General features: G+C 41.1%; 1 protein-coding gene across 3 annotated transcripts in view; it reads right to left on the bottom strand.

Annotated features, from left to right (window-relative positions):
- Positions 1 to 926: 926 nt before the first annotated feature.
- The window catches only part of ADGRG2 (adhesion G protein-coupled receptor G2), a 296348-nt gene continuing 276243 nt past the window's right edge, over positions 927 to 21031 (bottom strand). For all 3 annotated transcript variants that reach the window (XM_069761520.1, XM_069761519.1, XM_069761521.1), the window contains 6 exons: positions 20500 to 20771; positions 18416 to 18515; positions 15292 to 15572; positions 7301 to 7402; positions 3231 to 3383; positions 927 to 2365 (listed from right to left, as the gene is read on the bottom strand). In XM_069761520.1, the coding sequence (XP_069617621.1) occupies positions 2199 to 2365; positions 3231 to 3383; positions 7301 to 7402; positions 15292 to 15572; positions 18416 to 18515; positions 20500 to 20771 (1075 nt within the window). In that variant the 3' untranslated portion in view covers positions 927 to 2198. The remainder of the gene's footprint in view (positions 2366 to 3230; positions 3384 to 7300; positions 7403 to 15291; positions 15573 to 18415; positions 18516 to 20499; positions 20772 to 21031) is intronic.

The raw sequence follows: 21031 nt of genomic DNA, 5'->3' as shown, positions 1-21031 counted from the left end.
CCTCACGCATTCCCCCATCTCCATATTGTCTCCTGGTCCAAATATTGTTTCTTCACACATTCCTCCCCCCACTACTCCCCATACTGTCTTCCCACATACTGCCTCCTCAAACTCCTTCTCCCCCCTCCCTTCCCCTATACTGTTCCTTCACAAGATTGCCTATTACAAGAAATCCTCAGCTTCTTCAGCTCTACTGGAGCACTTACTGGGCTGTCTTTCACCGCATGAGAATGACATCAGCAGAGTGATCAGCAGACCTAATCACCCGGGTGATGTTGCCCTGACACGGAAGTGCAGGCAGGCGGGGCTTTAATTTTACTTGGGCCTGAAAGACATAATCATAAGTCGACCCAATGATGCCCCTCTGCCGGCTGCACCTAGAGTAAATGCCCCACAGCCCTCCCCCCAGACATGCTCCTGCCCTACAGCATTCCCTCCCAGACATGTTCCTGCCCTATAGCTGTAAACTATTCCTGTTGGTAACATTTTGTACAGCTGAAACTTTTAAGAATATAAAAAAATGCAATATTAAAACATTTTAAATCTGCTGTATTCAGAGGAATGATGGAAGTGAGATTACAATAATAACAAAAGTCCATGAAAAATAATATTTCTGTACCATTCCATTTATGAATGTTGACTGCAACATGAATACCTCTAGAAACCATGTCTTCAGTTTCCATTTAAGAGACATATGCATATTGGCTGAGATTTCTTGGGGAAAACTCAAACTTGAATTTCCACAAAGGTAGTAGAAATTGGTGTCATATAATAATGCATCTGGGTAACACCTGAATACGGTCCTAATTTATACCTATATTTCAGTTCTACCTAAAATCCAATATGGGAATCCATTTCTTGTAGAAACAGTAGATGCATATTAATGTTACATTGGTATAATGTATAATATACATACTGTAAGTAGATATAGTTAAGTTAAATGATAATTTATTCAGCAGCAAAACAAAACATAACATTTTGAAATAAAGAAAAAAAATCATACTAATATGTACATATTTTATAAGAGCATGACTTGTAAATGAGAAATGCTAGCTTTTTATTTATGTAGTAGTGTACATCATAAAAATGATTTGTGCCCTATATAATATGCATATTCCTATGCAAGACCACAAGAAAATGGTTTGAATCAATTGCATATATCAAATGTTTAATTGTTTGATTCAGCAAAACCCAAGAAGAGCGGCAATGTTGATAAGAGTTTATCTTACAAGCCAGGTTATTCTTCAGAAATAAACAGGTATTCAAAGTACTATTCACTTTAAAAAAATACATAATATATAAATAAGATTATCTGGAAAATGTCCACACCACCCCCAATGTATATCCCAGTATCCATCTGTTAAGTACCTTTGTCAGGCTCAGGAGAAGTGTAGCTTTAAATGTGTAACAGATTAGATGGGTGATGCAGCTCTTGTATTGTGTGCAAAGCACGTTACATAGGTGCCATTATTTCTTATGCAGAGCTTATTTGTACACGTGATAAGCCAAATACGGCAAACTTCAATAATATGTGCAAATATGCAAAATGACATATTTGGTCAGGAACATTGCTATTGCAATTTAGCATTCTTCATCGTACCAATGAATTTTGGGGCTAAATTGAAACTCAACACCCCTTTAATGATATCACATCGTCTAAGGAGAATCTAAAAAAAAGATCAAGAATTCCATATCTGTGGCAGTATTGTCTTACAGGACAAAAATTAAATCCATTTTTATTAGAAAAATAATGGAAATAATGGAAAAGAAAAGGCCTATAGTACTCACAACTACTAAAAAATGACATTTAGTAAGCCTAAACTAATAATAATTCATCTCACAGGCCAAGTCTTCGTACAAACAATTATATTAAACTTAACAATGCATAAATTAAATATAAAAATACAGTAAAGAAAAGTGGATAATGTGCTGAAGGCATAAAATGTTATTTCCTTGCATTTCCCACATTCCATTAAAATCCTCTTGTTCACAAATTTCAGTTCATGTCAAATGGTTTCGACAAGTTTGTTTAGAGTAACAGCAACTTTTTGTATCATGTGCTTTAATTTCAGCCGTGCTTGATAGTCCAAGGCAGCTACGTTTTATGAATGTCTGAAATACACAAGCTGCTAGTATTCTCACATCTAGAGTGCAGGATTCCCAGTCCAAGCTTCATGGCAAATGAGCATAAGATCCAGCTATATCTGATCAATAAAATGCACGCTTCCCTTGTTGGAAGTCCTTCTCAAAGAATGCTGTTGTACATCACCATTTGTGGTAGATGGTCTTCCGGGAAATTCTTGAAGTGGCATCTCACCATTCTGGAGCATGAAGGAAACACCATTTCTCTCCTTAACTACATTGCCTTAAAAATAGAGAATTTATAGGATCAAGTGGTTAAAAAAACTAAATACCAGGATTTCTATTTTGTTAAATTTTTACAAAAGCATTTACGGTGTGTTGCATTTGTTTACTCCGTCAGCAGAAATGTCAGCTTTTCATTTCCCACTGGTGTGAACACTTTTGTTAGGCCCTTGACAGTGGGCACATGATGAATTGGCAGTGGGCACATCATAAACTGGCAGTGGGCACACCACAAACTGGCAGTGGGAGCACCATGAACTGGCAGTGGGCACACCATGAACTGGCAGTGGGCACACCACGAACTGGCAGTGGGCACACCACAAACTGGCAGTGGGCACACCACGAACTGGCAGTGGGTGCACCATGAACTAGCAGTGGGCACACCATGAACTGGCAGTGGGCACATCATGAACTGGCAGTGGGCACACCATGAACTGGCAGTGGGCACACCATGAACTGGCAGTGGACATATCATGATCTGGAGGTGGGCACACCATGAACTGGGAGTGGGCGCATCATGAACTGGGAGTGGGCGCATCATGAACTGGCAGTGGGCACATCATGAACTGGCAGTGGGCACATCATGAACTGGCAGTGGGCGCACCATGAACTGGCAGTGGGCACATCATGGACTGGCAGTGGGTACATCATGGACTGGCAGTGGGCACATCATGCAGCTGCTGTGAGGCCAATAAGTGTGTGTGGAGAGGGGAGGGGGTTGGCCAGCACTGAATCGTCTTGCCCTAATGTCAGCAGATTTAAAAACATTGGAAAGTTCTGCCTATTGGCCAGCCGAGTCTGCCAACATCTTTGGCCAACCAATTTTAAAACATTTTCAAGCCAGAAAGAAAGCATACAAAGCTCACCGTTTCCATTCGGGTGCAGCGAGTACTCATTGGACACTAGTAATGTTGTAGAATTAGTATTACTGGATGACTGAATGGAGTTGCTGGAACTGCTGGATATTCCTTGTTTTGAAGTCTGTTTCCTTAATTTGTTTGTAGCGGTTTTACTCCAGTCTAAATGAAACACCAAAAAATGTAATTGAATTATATGCAACTATAATTATGCAGTTACAGGAGACATTAACAAACCAAAACAATCCATTTTTAAGGTCAAAACCCCAAACTGCTTATATAGGCATACAGGTGTCTGAAAGCTAAATCCATCTACACCTTTATATCTTCTATCTGTTGCTGCATTCCCAAGAAATCAGGGGTTTAAAGGGAACCTATCACCCCCCAGGCGTTTGTAACTAATAGAGCCACCTTGTGCAGCACTAATGCTGCATTCTGACAAGGTGGCTGTTTTAGTTCTTGTTCCTGGCACTACTGAAATATTCGTTTTTGAAATGTGTCCCTCATACCTTTAAATCGCCAGGGGGGCAGGTCTTTCCACCCTAGCAGAGACGCACCACAGCCGTCACTCATGGCCTCAGCGCGCCGGGCACCGCCTCCTCTTCCTTCATTAGCGTTCCCGGTGCATGCGCTGTAAGTTTTTTTTTCAGGCATGAGCATTTGCGCTGCACTACGAACAGGTGCTGGGGACGCTAATGAAGGAAGAGGAGGCGGCGCCCAGAGGCCATGAGTGACGGCTGTGATGCGTCTCTGTTAGGGGGGAAAGACCTGCCCCCCTGGCGATTTCAAGGTATGAGGGACAAATTTCAAAAACGATTATTTCAGTGGTGCCAGGAACAAGAACTAAAAGAGCCACCTTGTCAGAATGCAGCATTAGTGCTGCACAAGGTGGCTCTTTTAGTTACAAACGCCTGGGGGGTGACAGGTTCCCTTTAATTTAAAGGTGTTATCTGGACGTTTGGTTATTTTTTCGTACCGGGCTAAGAACGTACCAGCAGGTAGTTGCCAACTACATGTCTGTTGTTCCCTGCGATGATCTCTACTTGCTCAGGCGAGGACTTAAGGTACCTTCACACTGAGCGACTTTAGAACGATAACGATAGCGATCCGTGACGTTGCAGCGTCCTGGATAGCGATATCGTTGTGTTTGACACGCAGCAGCGATCAGGATCCTACTGTGATATCGCTGGTCGGAGCTAGAAGGCCAGAACTTTATTTTGTCGCTGGATCACCTGCTGATGTCTTCACTTGTAACCAGGGTAAACATCGGGTTACTAAGCGCAGGGCCGCGCTTAGTAACCCGATATTTACCCTGGTTACCATTGTAAATGTAAAAAAAACAAACACTACATACTTACATTCCGGTGTCTGTCACGTCCCCCGCCTTCAGCTTCCCTGCACTGTGTCAGCGCCGGCCAGCCGTAAAGCAGAGCACAGCGGTGACGTCACCGCTCTGCTTTACGGCCGGTGCTTACACAGTGCAGGGAAGCTGACGCCGGGGGACGCGACAGACACCGGAATGTAAGTATGTAGTGTTTTTTTTTTTTTTACATTTACAATGGTAACCAGGGTAAACATCGGGTTACTAAGCGCGGCCCTGCGCTTAGTAACCCGATGTTTACCCTGGTTACCAGGGGACTTCGGCATCGTTGGTCGCTGGAGAGCTATCTGTGTGACAGCTCTCCAGCGACCACACAATGACGAAACAGCGACGCTGCAGCGATCGGCATCGTTGTCTATATCGCTGCAGCGTCGCTTAATGTGACGGTACCTTTACTTGCTTCCTTTGACCTCGTGTGTCAACAGAGAAGATCTTTCTTTTCTGTTCTTTGATGGGGCGTCACTGCCCACGTGATCTTGATTGACAGATGGTTCTACTCAGGCAGTGGGGAGCTGGCTGTCAATAGGCATGACTTTGGCAGTGATGCCATGTCGACAGAGTGGAAGAGAAGAAGCAGCTCTTTCGAATTGACATCACCAGAAGCAAGAAAATAGAAGGCAGGAGCGGTCTATGACCATTCCCGCCTGCACCAGCCTCTTTAGCTTGATTGATGGCTCACAATCTGTGTAATGCCACATACACTGCAAAAAAATTAGACAGTGAGCCATCAATCAAGCTAATCTTGGGGTATATGTACAATATGTGAAATGTCTGTTTTCGACTGTCGACTATTGGAGACTAAAGGCACCCATATAGTGTTCTTCTGGAGAGGCCCTCTGCTTTTGTGTCATCCCCTGAAACACATTTATAGCTAATCCACTGCCAGGTCTCTTTACTTTTGTAAATTAGAATTTACCCCATCACGACGTATGACATATATTTACATATGTTGTGTTCCTGACTGATGCGGGTTCCGACACTGCGCCTGCATCTGTCCCCACACATGACAGCTGATTTAATCAGTTATCATGTGTCTAACAGCCGAGGGTGGATCGCAGCTCTACCCATGGCTGTTAACCAGTTAAATCCCACTGTCAATCTCTTATTTAAAAATTGTCAATTTCTTATTGAGGGATAGTCATGAGCTGCACTTACAGACACAGCTCATAGCTAAAATTAATGTTGTTTCTGGAAAAAAACAGACCCTTATACGAATTCTAAACAAAGTCTTTAAATGCAGGATCTAGCTACAAATACCTCTGCATTGGTAAATCTAATGTTTAAGAAAGCCACAATAATGTCTTCACTGCTATGTCACTGACAGATTCACAGTTAGGGCACAGACAGATGGCTGTATTTCCCGTGCGAAGATCGGAGCACAATCCTAGGACTGATGGTTGGCTCTCCTGACCTGAGCATTACAGCTGCATAGAAATACATCACGCTGAGGTCATGAGAGGTGATGGGCCAGTCCAAGGATTGTGATGCGATCCTCGCATGACAAATACGATCGACTGTCTGCAGCCTTAAAGAGGACCTTTCACCAGTTTGAGAATGTTAAAACTGGCCACGCCATTGACTAGTGGCTGCAGAGCTGATTTTTTAATTTCTCATCTCCGTTGTGAAGATATTAGCTTGTAAAGATTAGATTCACATTTTTGCTAAGAACAGGGGGTCGTTAGCAGATAGTGTTCTCTGGGGCAGTTAATTTTCCCCTACTTGAAGTTGACCAATCATAAGCAGGAGGCATCATGCAAGGGAAGAAAAAGAACATGACCAAAGAGAATATCACACCTAGTAACCTCTGTGTGACACATGTAATGACACACAGCTCAGCTCTCTTAACTGATTTCACTACTGGTATCTTCTGTAATTTCAAGCTGGGAAAGGGTGTAAAGCAGAGCTGTGTGTCATTACAAACATCTTCTGCAAATGCAGCTCTTATTCCATTTCAATGTCAGTTGGGAATAAGGTGGGGTAGAGCAGAACTGACACTGCCATGAGAATACAGCTGCAGATGCATAGGTGTTTGTTATGACATATAGCTCTGCTCTACTCCTCCTCCCACCACACTGACAGTGCCATGGGATGAGAGCTGCAGGGCTGTTTGTAAGGACACAGTTATAATCTACTGCCCTAGCTGTTCACTGCAGGTTACTGAAGTGAAATCAGTGAGGAGAGCAGGGCTCTGTGTCATTACATGGCTCATACAGAAATAGCAGGTCTGACCTTCTCTGAGGGAGTGTTCTTTTTCCCCCTGCATGACACCTCCTACTTTTATTGGTCAACTTCATGCAGGGGAAAATGTATATACCCCCAGAAACTAATCTCTGCTAAAGAATCTCTGCTTGGTCTTAGTGGAAATTAGAATCTAAATTTTACAAGTTAACATCTCCGCAATGGAGATGAGAAATTAAAGAATAAAAACCATGTTTTATTCCATGATGTGGCCCGCTTAACTTGATAAAATTGGTTAATGGTCCTCTTTAGCTCATTCTGTGGTCTGCTATGTACTGTAATACATAGATTTTTTAATGAAATCCTATTGTAAAATGCCTTTTATCCAGAAAATATATGCACTATCATAAAAAAATCTACAAACGTGTCAATGTAGTTTAAAGAAACACGCATGCTATACATAGTAGATATTAGCTAGTGTTAAAGTGGATGCAATTAGCATGTTCATTAAAAGCATTACCTGAATTTTCAGCCAGCCTAAATTTTCCACAGCAAAGATAACGCCTCCACTGCTTGCGGACATTTTCCTTTGCTACACAGTAGAAGAAAAATATGAAGAATCCTAGAAGAGAAACATACAAATTAATTCTTGTTGCACATATAGCAGCAAAGTATTTTCAAGTGCTGTACCCAGATTGTAATAATTCACACTGGAGCTATAATGTTTTTTGTTTTGTTTTTTGTTTTTGTTGTATGCGGAAGGAAACTGAGGTACTAAGGATTATGTCTCACTGACCATGTTGTCCGATCAGCAGGCAGCATATTATAGAGCAGGAGAAGCCGAGCAGATTGTGGATAATATTGTATAAAAAAAGATTCAGTAAAACTTGTAATTCATACATTTAACCCCTTAACGACCGCCGATACGCCTTTTAACGGCGGCCGCTAAGGGTACTTAAACCACAGCGCCGTTAATTAACGGCGCTGTGGAAAAAGTAAATAGTGCCCCCCAGAGTCGGATTTTCTCCAGGGTCTCGGCTGCCGGGGGTAGCCGAGACCCCAGAGAACATGATTCAGGGTTTTTTTTACCGACCCCGCATTTGCGATCGCCGGTAATTAACCGTTTACCGGCGATCGAAAAAAAAAACAAAAACACGATTTCTTTTTAATTTCTCTGTCCTCCGATGTGATCGCACATCAGAGGACAGAGAAATGGGGTCCCAGGTAGCCCCCCAATACTTACCCGTCTCCCCCGGTGCTCCTCTTGGCTCCGCCATCTTCAAAATGGTGGGCGCATGCGCAGTGCGCCCGCCGGCCGGCACCGGGAGAATCTTTGGGGTCTCGGCTGCCGGGGGTAGCTGAGACCCCAAAGAACATGATAATTAACTGTTTACCGGCGACCGCAAAAAAACAAAAAAAAAAGCAAAGTAATTCTCTGTCCTCTGATGTGATCGCACATTAGAGGACAGAGAAATAGGGGGCTTCGGGGACCCTAATATGCTCACCAGTGTCGTTGGGTCCTCCTGCTGCTCCTCCTGGCCGCCGGCATCTTCTTGGCAAAAGAAAATGGACGGCGCATGCGCAGTGCACCCGCCATCTGTCGCCATCTGCCGGCCGGCAGGAGAAGAGCAGTTGGGGCTAAAATTAGGGTTAGGGCTAGGGTTAGGGCGAGGGTTAGGGTTGGGGCTAAATTTAGGGTTAGGGTTGGGGCTAAATTTAGGGTTTGGGTTGGGGCTAAATTTAGGGTTAGGCTTCTTTCACACTTACGTTGGTACGGGGCCGTCGCAATGCGTCGGCCCGACATACCGACGCACGTTGTGAAAATTGTGCACAACGTGGGCAGCGGATGTAGTTTTTCAACGCATCTGCTGCCCAATCTATGTCCTAGGGAGGAGGGGGCGGAGTTACGGCCACGCATGCGCGGTCAGAAATGGCGGATGCGACGTACAAAAAAACGTTACGTTACATTGAACGTTTTTTGTGCCGACGGTCCGCCAAAACACAACTGATCCAGTGCACGACGGACGCGACGCGACGTGTGGCCATCCGTCACGATCCGTCGGCAATACAAGTTTATGGGCAAAAAACGCATCCTGCGGGCACATTTGCAGGATCCGTTTTTTGTCTAAAACGACGGATTGCGACGGATGCCAAACGACGCAAGTGTGAAAGTAGCCTTAGGGTTGGGGCTAAAGTTAGGGTTAGAGTTGGGATTAGGGTTAGGGTTTGGATTAGGGTTGGTATTAGGGTTAGGGTTGGCATTAGGGTAACGCTTGGGATTAGGGTTAGGTTTGGGATTAGGGTTAAGGTTAGGGTTGTGATTAGGGGTGTATTGGGATAAGGGTTAGGTTTGAGGTTAGGGTTGAGATTAGGATTAGGGGTGTGTTGGATTTAGGGTTTTGATTAGGGTTATGGTTAGGGTTGACATTAGGGTTGTTTTGGGGTAAGGGTTGTGATTATCGTTAGGGTTAGTGATTAGGATTATGGATCGGGTTGGGATTAGGGTTAGGGGTGTGTTGGGGTTAGGGTTGGAGCTAGAATTGGGGGGTTTCCACTGTTTAGGTACATCAGGGGGTCTCCAAACACGACAGCCAATTTTGCGCTCAAAAAGTCAAATGGTGCTCCCTCCCTTCTGAGCTCTGCAGTGCGCCCAAACAATGGGTTACCCCCACATATGGGGCATCAACGTACTCGGGATAAATTGGACAACAACTTTTGGGGTCCAATTTCTCCTGTTACCCTTGTGAAAATAAAAACTTGGGGGCTAAAAAATCTTTTTTGTGGAAAAAAAAATATTTTTTTATTTTCACGACTCTGCATTCTAAACTTCTGTGAAGCACTTGGGCATTCAAAGCTCTCACCACACATCTAGATAAGTTCCTTGGGGGGTCTAGTTTCCAAAATGGGGTCACTTGTGGGGGGTTACTACTGTTTAGGTACATCAGGGGCTCTGCAAACGCAACATAACGCCCGCAGACCATTCTATCAAAGTCTGCATTCCAAGACGGCGCTCCTTCCTTCCGAGCTCTGCCGTGCGCCCAAACAGTGGTTTACCCCCACATATGGGGTACCAGTATACTCAGAACAAATTGGACAACAACTTTTGGGGTCCGATTTCTCTTGTTACCCTTGTGAAAATAAAAACTTGGGGGCTAAAAAATCTTTTTTGTGGAAAAAAAAATATTTTTTATTTTCACGATTCTGCATTCTAAACTTCTGTGAAGCACTTGGGCATTCAAAGTTCTCAACACATATCTAGATAAGTTCCATGGGGGGTCTAGTTTCCAAAATGGGGTCACTTGTGGGGGGTTTCAACTGTTTAGGCACATCAGGGGCTCTCCAAACGCGACATGGCGTCCGATCTCAATTCCAGACATTTCTACATTGAAAAAGTAAAACGGCACTCCTCCTCTTCCAAGCTCTGCAGTGCGCCCAAACAGTGGTTTACCCCCACATATTGGGTATCGACGTATTCAGGAGAAATTGCACTACAACTTTTGTGGTCTAATTTCTCCTGTTACCCTTGTGAAAATAAGAATTTGTGGGCGAAAAGATCATTTTTGTGTAAACAAAGCGATTTTTTTTTTATTTTCACGGCTCAACGTTATAAACTTCTGTGACGCTCTTGGGGGTTCAAAGTGCTCACCACACATCTAGATAAGTTCCTTAAGGGGTCTAGTTTACAAAATGGTGTCACTTGTGGGGGGTTTCCACTGTTTAGGCACATCAGGAGCTCTCTAAATATGACATGGCGTCCGATCTCAATTCCAGCCAATTCTGTATTGAAAAAGTCAAACGGCGCTCCTTCACTTTCAAGTTCTGCGGTGCACCCAAACAGTGGTTTACCCCCACATATGGGGTATCAGCGTATTCAGGAGAAATTGCGTAACAAAATTTATGGTTACATTTCTGTTTTTACACTTGTGAAAATAAAAAAAATGGTTCTGAATTAAAATGTTTGCAAAAAAAAGTTAAATGTTCATTTTTTCCTTCCACATTGTTTCAGTTCCTGTGAAGCACGTAAAGGGTTAATAAACTTCTTGAATGTGGTTTTGAGAACCTTGAGGGGTGTAGTTTTTAGAATGGTGTCACAATTCGTTATTTTCTATCATATAGACCCCTCAAAATGACTTCAAATGTGATGTGGTCCCTAAAAAAAAATGGTGTTGTAAAAATGAGAAATTGCTGGTCAACTTTTAACCCTTATAACTCCCTAACAAAAACAAATTTTGTTTCCAAAATTGTGCTGATGTAAAGTAGACATGTGGGAAATGTTATTTATGAACTATTTTTCATGACATATCTCTCTGATTTAAGGGCATAAAAATACAAAGTTTGAAAATTGCAAAATTTTAAAAATTTTCACCATATTTCCGTTTTTTTCATAAATAATCGCAAGTAATATCGAAGAAATGTTACCACTAACATGAAGTACAATATGTCACGAAAAAACAATCTCAGAATCAGCGGGATCCGTTGAAGCGTTCCAGAGTTATAACCTCATAAAGTGACAGTGGTCAGAATTGCAAAAATTGGCTCGGTCATTAACCCCTTCATGACCGGGGGATTTTTCGTTTTTCCGTGTTCATTTTTCGCTCCCCTCCTTCCCAGAGCCATAACTTTTTTATTTTTCTGTCAATTTGGTCATGTGAGGGCTTATTTTTTGCGGGACGAGTAGTACTTTTGAACGACATCATTGGTTTTAGCATGTCGTGTACTAGAAAACGGGAAAAAAATTCCAAGTGCGGTGAAATTGCAAAAAAAGTGCAATCACACACTTGTTTTTTGTTTGGCTTTTTTGCTAGGTTCACTAAATGCTAAAAATGACCTGCCAATATGATTCTCCAGGTCATTACGAGTTCATAGACACCAAACATGACTAGGTTATTTTTTATCTAAGTGGTGAAAAAAAATTCCAAACTTTGCTAAAAAAAAAAAAAAAATTGCGCCATTTTCCGATACTCGTAGCGTCTCCATTTTTCATGATCTGGGGTCGGTTGAGGGCTTATTTTTTGCGTGCCGAGATGACGTTTTTAATGATAGCATTTCGGTGCAGATACGTTCTTTTGATCGCCCGTTATTGCATTTTAATGCAATGTCGTGGCGACCAAAAAAACGTAATTCTGGCGTTTCGAATTTTTTTCCCGCTACGCTGTTTAGCGATCAGGTTAATACTTTTTTTTAATTGATAGATCGGGCGATTCTGAGCGCGGCGATACCAAATATGCGTAGATTTGATATTTTTTTTATTGATTTATTTTGATTGAGGCGAAAGGGGGGTGATTTAAACTTTTATGTTTTTTTTATTTTTTTCACATTTTTTTAAACTTTTTTTTTTAACTTTTGCCATGCTTCAATAGCCTCCATGAGAGGCTAGAAGCAGGCACAGCACGATCGCCTCTGCTACATAGCAGCGATCTGCTGATCGCTGCTATGTAGCAGAATTGCACGTGTGCTGTGAGCGCCGACCACAGGGTGGCGCTCACAGCGACGGGCGATCAGTAACCATAGAGGTCTCTAGGACCTCTATGGTTACCATCCAGACGCATCGCCGACCCCCGATCATGTGACGGGGGTCGGCGATGACGTCATTTCCGGCCGCCCGGCCAGAAGCGGTAGTTAAATGCCGCTGTCTGCGTTTGACAGCGGCATTTAACTAGTTAATAGGTGCGGGCAGATCGCGATTCTGCCCGCACCTATTACGGGCACATGTCAGCTGTTCAAAACAGCTGACATGTCCCGGCTTTGGTGCGGGCTCACCGCGGAGCCCTGCATCAAAGCAGGGGAGCCGGCATCGGACGGTATAGTACATCCGATGCCGGTAAGGGGTTAAGTACCAAATTGGCTCTGTCACTAAGGGGTTAAACATTTGCTCATTCTGAGATTGAGGGTATGTGCACACGTCAGGATTGCATCAGGATTTTGTAGCCAAAACCAGGAGTGGAACAATTAGAGGAAAAGTATAATAGAAACATATGCACCACTTCTGCATTTATCACCCACTCCTGTTTTTGGCTACAAATACTGATGAAAAATCCTGACAAAATCCTGATGCAATCCTGACGTGTGCACATACCCTAAGAGTCTGGTGGGCCGTCTTATTAATGACAGCTTTCCTATAGAAATATATAGGAAGAAGGACAAAAAGATAACCGATCATACAAGCCCAGTATAAAAACATTTATTAAAATATAATTAACCTTTATTAAGGATTATGAAAGCAAGCATAAAACAAAAAATGCATAAATAAAGGGGTGCACACCCACAATTAGTAAAAAACATGGGGAGTGTATTATGCCAGTACTTGTATAAATACATATACCGTATATACTCGAGTATAAGCTGATCCGAGTATAAGCCAAGACCCCTAATTTTGCCAAAAAAAACTGGGAAAACTTAATGACTCGAGTATAGGCCTAGGGTGGAAAATGCAGCAGCTACCAGTAAATTTCAAAAATAAAAATAGATACCAATAAAAGTAAAATTAATTGAGATATCAGTAGGTTAAGTGTTTTTGAATATCCATATTGAATCAGGAGCCCCATATAATGCTCCATAAAGTTTATGATGGCCCCATAAGATGCTCCATATTAAAATATGCCCCAAATAATGCTGCACAAATGTTGATTATGACCCCATAAGATGCTCCATACAGACATTTGCCCCGTATAATGCTCCACAAATGTTGATTATGACCCCATACAGATGCCTCATATGGCCATATAAGATGCCCCATACAGATATTTGCCCCCATACAATGCTGCACATGGCCATTTAAGATGCCCCATACAGATATTTGCCCCCATATCGTGCTGCACATGGCCACATAAGATGCTCCATACAGATATTTGCCCCATATGCTGTTGCTGCGATTAAAAAAATAAAAAAAATTACATACTCACCTCTCAGGCCCCCGGCACTTGCTATACTCACCTTTCCAGTTCCACTGCTGACCGCTGCTGTGTCTTCCCATCCTCTGCGCCGACGTTCAGGAAGAGGGCAGCGCGCACTAATCATGTCACCGCGCCCTCTGACCTGAGCGTCACTGCGGAAGACACAGCGGCGCCGATGGTGGAACGTGGAGCAGGTGAGTATCACGCACTGCCCCCGTCATACTTACCTGCTCCTGGCGCCGTCGCTGCACGTCTGTTCCCCGGCGCCGCATTTTATTCCTGTAGTGAGCGGTCACCGTTACTGCTCATTTCAGTAATGAATATGCGGCTCCACCTCTATGGGAGGTGGAGCCGCATATTCATTACTGTAATGAGCGGTACCATGTGACCGCTCACTACAGGAAGAAGTTGCAGCGCTGGAAGAAGCAGGGACGTGCAGGGACCGCGCCAGGAGTAGGTGAGTATAATTAGACAGCCCCCGCTCCCCCTCACCTGCCGACCCTTGGGTATAACTCGAGTATAAGTCGAGAGGGGGACTTTCAGCCCATAAAAGTGGGCTGAAAATCTTGGCTTATACTCGAGTATATACGGTATGTTACGTATTTATACAAGTGCTGGCATTATACCATTATGTATAATTGACTCCCCATGAAACGATGTTTTTTACTACATTCTGGGTGTGCACCCCTGTATTCATGTATTTTTTGTATTCTTATAGTTGCTTTCATAATCCTTAAAAAAGGTTAATTATATTTTAATACATTTGTTTATACTGGGCTGAATTAAGGCTCAGCCAGCCTTAATTTTCCACAGCAAAGATAACGCCTCCACTGCTTGCGGACATTTTCCTTTGCTACACAGTAAAAGAAAAATATGAAGAATCCTAGAAAAGGATAATAATGGGTAATTATAATGATAAATTATTATTAATGTTTATTATTATTAAGTTGTTAAATTAAATTAAAAATTTAATAAAATAAATTTAAATAAAATTTTAATAAATTAAAGTTATTCAATTATTATTCTTATTAATTATAAATTATTGTTAATGGGTTAATAATGGGTAATTATATTTTAATATATTTTTGCTTATACTGGGCTTTTATGGTCGGTCAGTGTCTCGTCCTTATACCGACTCTTCGTTTTTTTGCCATCACTGTCCTGTGCATCACTTGGTGTTGAATTATTTATAAACACTTTTTCGCCTCGTTAATTGTGTCACACCCATATGCCGATTTCCTTGCTCCTCCATTCCTATAAAAATACTTACAGAGATTGCTTACAACCATTGCCCACTGGAGGCTTAAATCCAGAATGTGCAGGAATTACCATGGAAACATTTCCAATCTCTATACCATGCTGCCTGCTGATTGATCTGCATGTTCAATGTAACAATTCTTTTTTAAAGGTACAGAATTATTCAAATAAAGAAAAACAGCTGCATCAAAATAAAAATAAAAATCCTATGCAAGATTTTGGTGTGGAGAATTCTGGAGAGCTAGTGGATGATCGCTCTATAGGATTGCTGTGCTTCCATGTTATGTATTGGGGTTACAGAGGCACCCACACAGCAGACAACCTATCATTTCAACATGTCAGACATCACAAAAGGACTGACCTTGTAAACTGTTGAATATAGTAAAAAGGTACATCATAGCTGTTCTCCCGGGGCCAAATGAAAAGAAGCCCAACCCCCATGTGATGCCAAGGAGAAAAGTAATGCCGGCCACACTGCGCAGGTCTTGGATGGTGGTCTTCCTCTGGTAGCCCAGCTGTTTCTGCTTCTTGATGCGACACAGCTGTATAAGGACCACAACGAACATGCTGACGTTCAACAGGAATATTATACCAAAATAGCCAACTATTGTGATCCAGAATACAATGTCATTCACCCAGCAGCTGTAAAGAGGAAAGAAATAACACTGAGAACATACATGTACAAAATGCTGTTAGCAAGAAATTCTCTTTTATGAAGACTATCAGTGAAAGCAGATGTACAAAACTGCATCATTTTATGTGACTCGTTGTATTACTGGTCTGCCACTTTGGATAACTCATTCTGACATGCTCTTTTATTTGCACAATTTAGAAAGGAAGATTTTGACTTATTAACATATTAGAATTAAAAAGGACAAACAATACAAAAAGCAAGTATGTGCTCCCCTTGGATTGCATATTACTCTTATGTTACAAGAGGAACAACAAACCAATTGGAACAATACAGAATTGCGCATGTCCGGTTATTGCTTTTACATACTTATTATAGTCCCCCTTACTGTCCTTTCTGATTTACTCAGAACATCCACATAAAGTGGTCCTCCAGGCAGTAACAGTAGTATCTAGACACAGGCATTTCTTTTTAAAATTATTTCTATTGAAAACTTGTTTTATTTTCCTTGATATCATAGAGAATTGTAATATATATTCATGGGACAACCCTTTTAAATGCAAAAGATAAGAAATGAGACATTACATAATTTATTTTCTAATTTTTTTCTATTTGGATTTGTTTTCTCAATTTTGACTCTCATAGATGTGGTGTACCTATGATGTCAATTACAGGCCTCTCTCATCTTTTTAAGTGGGAGAACTTGTACAATTGGTGGCTGACTAAATACTTTTTTCCCCACTGTATAGAGTCATTACAAAAAGAGTGATCTATTTCAAGTGTTTATTTCTGTTAATGTTGATGATTATGGCTTACAGCCGATGAAAACCCAAAAGTCATTGTCTCAGTAAATTAGAATAATTAACAAAAACACCTGCAAAGGCTTCCTAAGCATTTAAAAAAGGTTCCTTAGTCTGTTTCAGTAGGCTCCACAATCATGGAGAAGACTGCTGACTTGACAGATGTCCAGAAGGAAGTCATTGACACACTCCACAAGGAGGGTGAGTCACAAAAGGTCATTGCTAAAGAAGCTGGCTGTTCACAGAGTGCTGTATCCAAGCATATTAATGGAAAGTTGAGTGGAAGGGAAAAGTGTGGTAGGAAAAGGTGCACAAGCAACTGGGATAACCGCAGCCTTGAAAGAATTGTTAAGAAAAGCCATTCAAAACTTTGGGGGAGATTCACAAGGAGTGGATTGCGGCTGGAGTCATTGCTTCAAGAGCCACCACACACAGACGTATCCAGGACATGGGCTACAAATGTTGCATTACTTGTGTCAAGCCACTCTTGACCCAATAGACAACGCCAGAAGCGTCTTACCTGAGCCAAGGAGAAAAAAAGAACTGGACTGTAGCTCACTGGTCCAAGGTGTTTTCAGATGAAAGTACATTTTGCATTTCATTTGGAAATCAAGGTCCCAGAGTCTGGAGAAAGACTGAAGAGGCCACAATCCAAGCTGCTTGAGGACTAGTGTGAAGTTTCCACAATCAGTGATGGTTTGGGGAGCCATGTCACCTGCTGGTGTAGGTCCACTGTGTTTGATCAAGACCAAAGTCAGTGCCGCGTCTACCAGGAAATTTTAGAGCATTTCATGCTTCCCTCTGCCGACAAGCTTTTTGGAGATGGAAATTTCATTCTAGAGCAGGACTTGGCACCTGTCCACACTGCCAAAAGTACCAATACCTGGTTTAAAGGAACAATATCACTGTGCTTGATTGGCCAGCAAAGTGATCTGACTTTAACCCCATAGGGAATCTATGGGGTATTGTCAAGAGGAAGATGATAGACACCAGACCCAACAATGCAGACGAGCTGAAGGCTGCTATCAAACAAACCTGGGCTTCTATAACACCTCAGCAGTGTCACAGGCTGATTGCCTCCATGCCACACTGCATTGATGCAGTAATTGATTCAAAAGGAGCCCCAACCAAGTATTGAGTGCATTTCCTGAACATACATTTCAGTAGGCAAACATTTCGGATTTTAAAATAATGTTTCAAGCTGGTGAAATAAACACTTGAAATAGATCACTTTGTTTGTAATGACTCTATATAATATATGAGTTTAACTTTTTGTATTGAAGAACTGAAATAAATTAACTTTTTGATGATATTCTAATTTTGTGAGAAGCACTTGCATTTCTAACTGGTACATGACGTCTGCACATTTTTTTTGCCATCACTATATTTAAAAGTTTAACCTCAATATGAGCCAATTGGCATCTGACAAAGGGGGTATTTGTCTTTATCTAGATCAACAAAATACGAATATAGGTAGAGCGCAATGGACCTGTGCATTTTTATAAGCCTTAAAGAAGTTGTCTTGTCTTATTAAAAGGCTAAAATTGCAACGTGATTGTAAGTGACTGTAAAAACATGCAACTTTGCAATTTGTTTATTAATAAAAATTCTCCTTTTCTGAAGAACAGAGGTTTTTCAATTCTATAGTTTCCAGCTCATTGCCTAGGTTACCGACCACTACAAAGCTGCCTGTGATAGCATCGAAGAGCGAAATGTGTGGACCAGTTGTACAATAATCAGAAGTGCATCTCCCCCAGCAAATGGTTTGTCCTGAAGATAAAACATGGGACAAATCTCTTAACTCTGAAACTATGGGATACTTTCACACACGGCTGTTCTTATGCATTTCTATTATTACAGAAGCTAGATGTTAACGTAAATGCAAAAAAGTTGATAAAGTTCCAGCATGTGGTGTCAAACAGTCCTTAGTAATTATTAAAAGCATATACAGCCATTTGCTGCCATCATAAACAGAGCCTGTGTGCTAGAGAGGTGTTCACCTTTACATTAAATTGCATGAGCAGCTAAATTAAAGCATGCTTATCTCAACTTACAAGTAATCTGTCGATCCATTCGGATATTTTCCACTTATTTTGAGAAAATACAAGTCTTTGTTGACTGCAAGTATTATTGCCACAACTACAGCAGGAGCTCCTGGTATGAGACAAAGCATAAATGTTAGAACAAAATTAAGACTGCTCCTCTCACAATATACATAGTGTGATGATAGAACTAAAAACACATGGGCTACTTGCACAGTGATCAAGTCTGTAGAAACCTGTTCACACCACCAAGAAACATGAAGAAACAAAAAGAGCACAGCGAGGTCAAAAATACTCTGTTGTAAAGAAGTCACAGTAAATGAGCAAGTGCTAGTCAAAAAATGAAAAAAATACAGGGTATTTAGTTAATACGTTTTATTGCAAAAAAATGTATATTAAGCTGCTCCACCAATCGCCAAGATATACCCATAATAGAGCAGTCCTATCTAATGTATATAATCCCTATCTGATGTATTTAAAAACCTGATCATCTGTATAGTACCTGTATAAGCAGGGTTCAGAGAGAAAATATCCATTTGGACTTGCTGGATGGAACAACTTCAGTGCTTCTATAATTGTTTTCTTGTTTCTACAAGACTGGGGAGTCCACCACTCCTCTGTGGGCCATTTGTACTGAAGTTGATGCATCCAGCAAGTCCAAATGGATATTTTCTCTCTGAACCCTGCTTCTACAGGTACTATAAAGATGATCAGGTTTTTAAATACATCAGATAGGGATTATACACATTAGATAGGACTGCTCTATTATAGGTATACCTTGGCGATTGGTGGAGCAGCTTAATATACATTTTTTTGCAAAGAAACGTATTAACTAAATACCCTGTATTTTTTTTTCATTTTTTGACTAGCACTTGCTTATTTACTGTGACTTCTTTACAACAGAGTATTTTTGACCTCGCTCTTTTTGTGTCTTCATAGTATGATGATAGTATATAAGCCCACAGAAAAAAACTGGAGAAAAAATGATCCAATAAATAAAAAATGTCAGATTTTAATAAAAACCTATTAAAAGTCCAAAATAATTAAAACTACAAGAAGAAATCCAGATGTACATAGTCAAATACATCTGGATTTCTTGTAGTTTTAATTATTTTGGACTTTTAATAGGTTTTTATTAAAATTTGCAGTTTTTTATTCATTAAATCCCCTTTTTCTCAATTTCTTTTGCACTTTATAAGTAATTATAGTATGATTATAAGCAATGAGTTTCTCCTACCGTGACTGTCTCAGAAGAAGACTGATTGTTTGAATGATTTTTTTGCATTAAAGGGGACAAGTCAGTCAATTCTTGCTACCCAAACCACAAGCAGCATGAATTAGAAGCTGGCTGCATGATGGCAGAGAAAACCCGACCAGGCTGCAATAGTGAAGCCAATCTATGATTCAGGCTGGCTGTGGTTTGCACAACATGAATCAGCTGACAGCTTCCATTTAAATGTATTTTTTTTAATATATACAGCTCTGGCAAAAATTAAGAGACCACTGCAAAATGTTCAGTTTGCCTGATTTTTCTCTTTATAGGTATATTTTTGAGTAAAATGTAAGTTGTTCTTTTGTTCTATAAACTTCTGACAACATGTCTCTGAAGTTCCAAGCAATAAATTTAGTATTTTTTTCTGACAAAGAAAAATGGTAAAAATAAAAAATACCTCAGTGCTTTCGGGCCACAAATAATGCAAAGAAAACAAGTTCATAATCATTTAGAAACAACAATACTAATGTTTTAACTCAGGAAGAGTTCAGAAATCAATAGTTTGTGGAATAACCATGATTTTTAATCACAGCTTTCATGCGTCTTGGCATGCTTTCCACTACTTCTGGCGCAAAAATGTAAGCAGTTCTTCTTTGTTTGATGGCTTGTGACTTTCCAACATCCTCTTGATTACATTCCTGGGGTTTTGAATGGGGTTAAGGTCTGGAGATTGGGCTGCCCATGACAGGGTTTTGATGTGGTGGTCTCATAATTTTTGCCAGAGCTGTATATTGATCTGCTGTGGCCGATTGATTGGCATGTAACTATGTGGCAGGTCATGTGAAGTAGCCTCAACTATAAAATGTGACTACATTATACGTACCCCATCCAATAATGCAGAACTTTAAGATGTATTTTCGTACGTAAGTATTAAAGACTTTCACAAGAGACAGATACATGTGGAAAGCTTCAAGGCCCATCCAGGTAATAGACACCAATACAAAATAATGCAGAAATGCAGCAACGGAGATACAGAGTCCAGGAATGTCCTCGTACAGCGCAATCCAAGGATTTAGAAGGAAAGTCAGGTTTAGGCAAACCAGGGCAGCACAAAGTTGAATTAAGATTTTAGAAGGGTAATCCCTCCGTATTTTCCTAAAGTAAAGACAAAAAGTAAAAATACATCTAATACTTCTAATATATGACATAAATAACTATTTATAATTCTAATTATTAAAGCAAATGTGATTAAAAATAAGGCCACACTCACACGTTCAATATTTGGTCAGTATTTTACATCAGTATTTGTAAGCCAAAACCAGTATTGGGTCATACTGTATACTGAGGATCACTGAACATAGGACCCTTAGTCTGATTAACACTCATTTCCCTGCCCTCCTACCCTTGTGACTCCT

This window comes from Ranitomeya imitator, chromosome 3 (genome assembly GCF_032444005.1).
Source record: "Ranitomeya imitator isolate aRanImi1 chromosome 3, aRanImi1.pri, whole genome shotgun sequence".
In the NCBI taxonomy this organism is placed as follows: Eukaryota; Metazoa; Chordata; class Amphibia; order Anura; family Dendrobatidae; genus Ranitomeya; species Ranitomeya imitator.
Note: the sequence above shows the minus strand (reverse complement) of the source record. Positions and strands in the feature narration are given on the sequence as shown.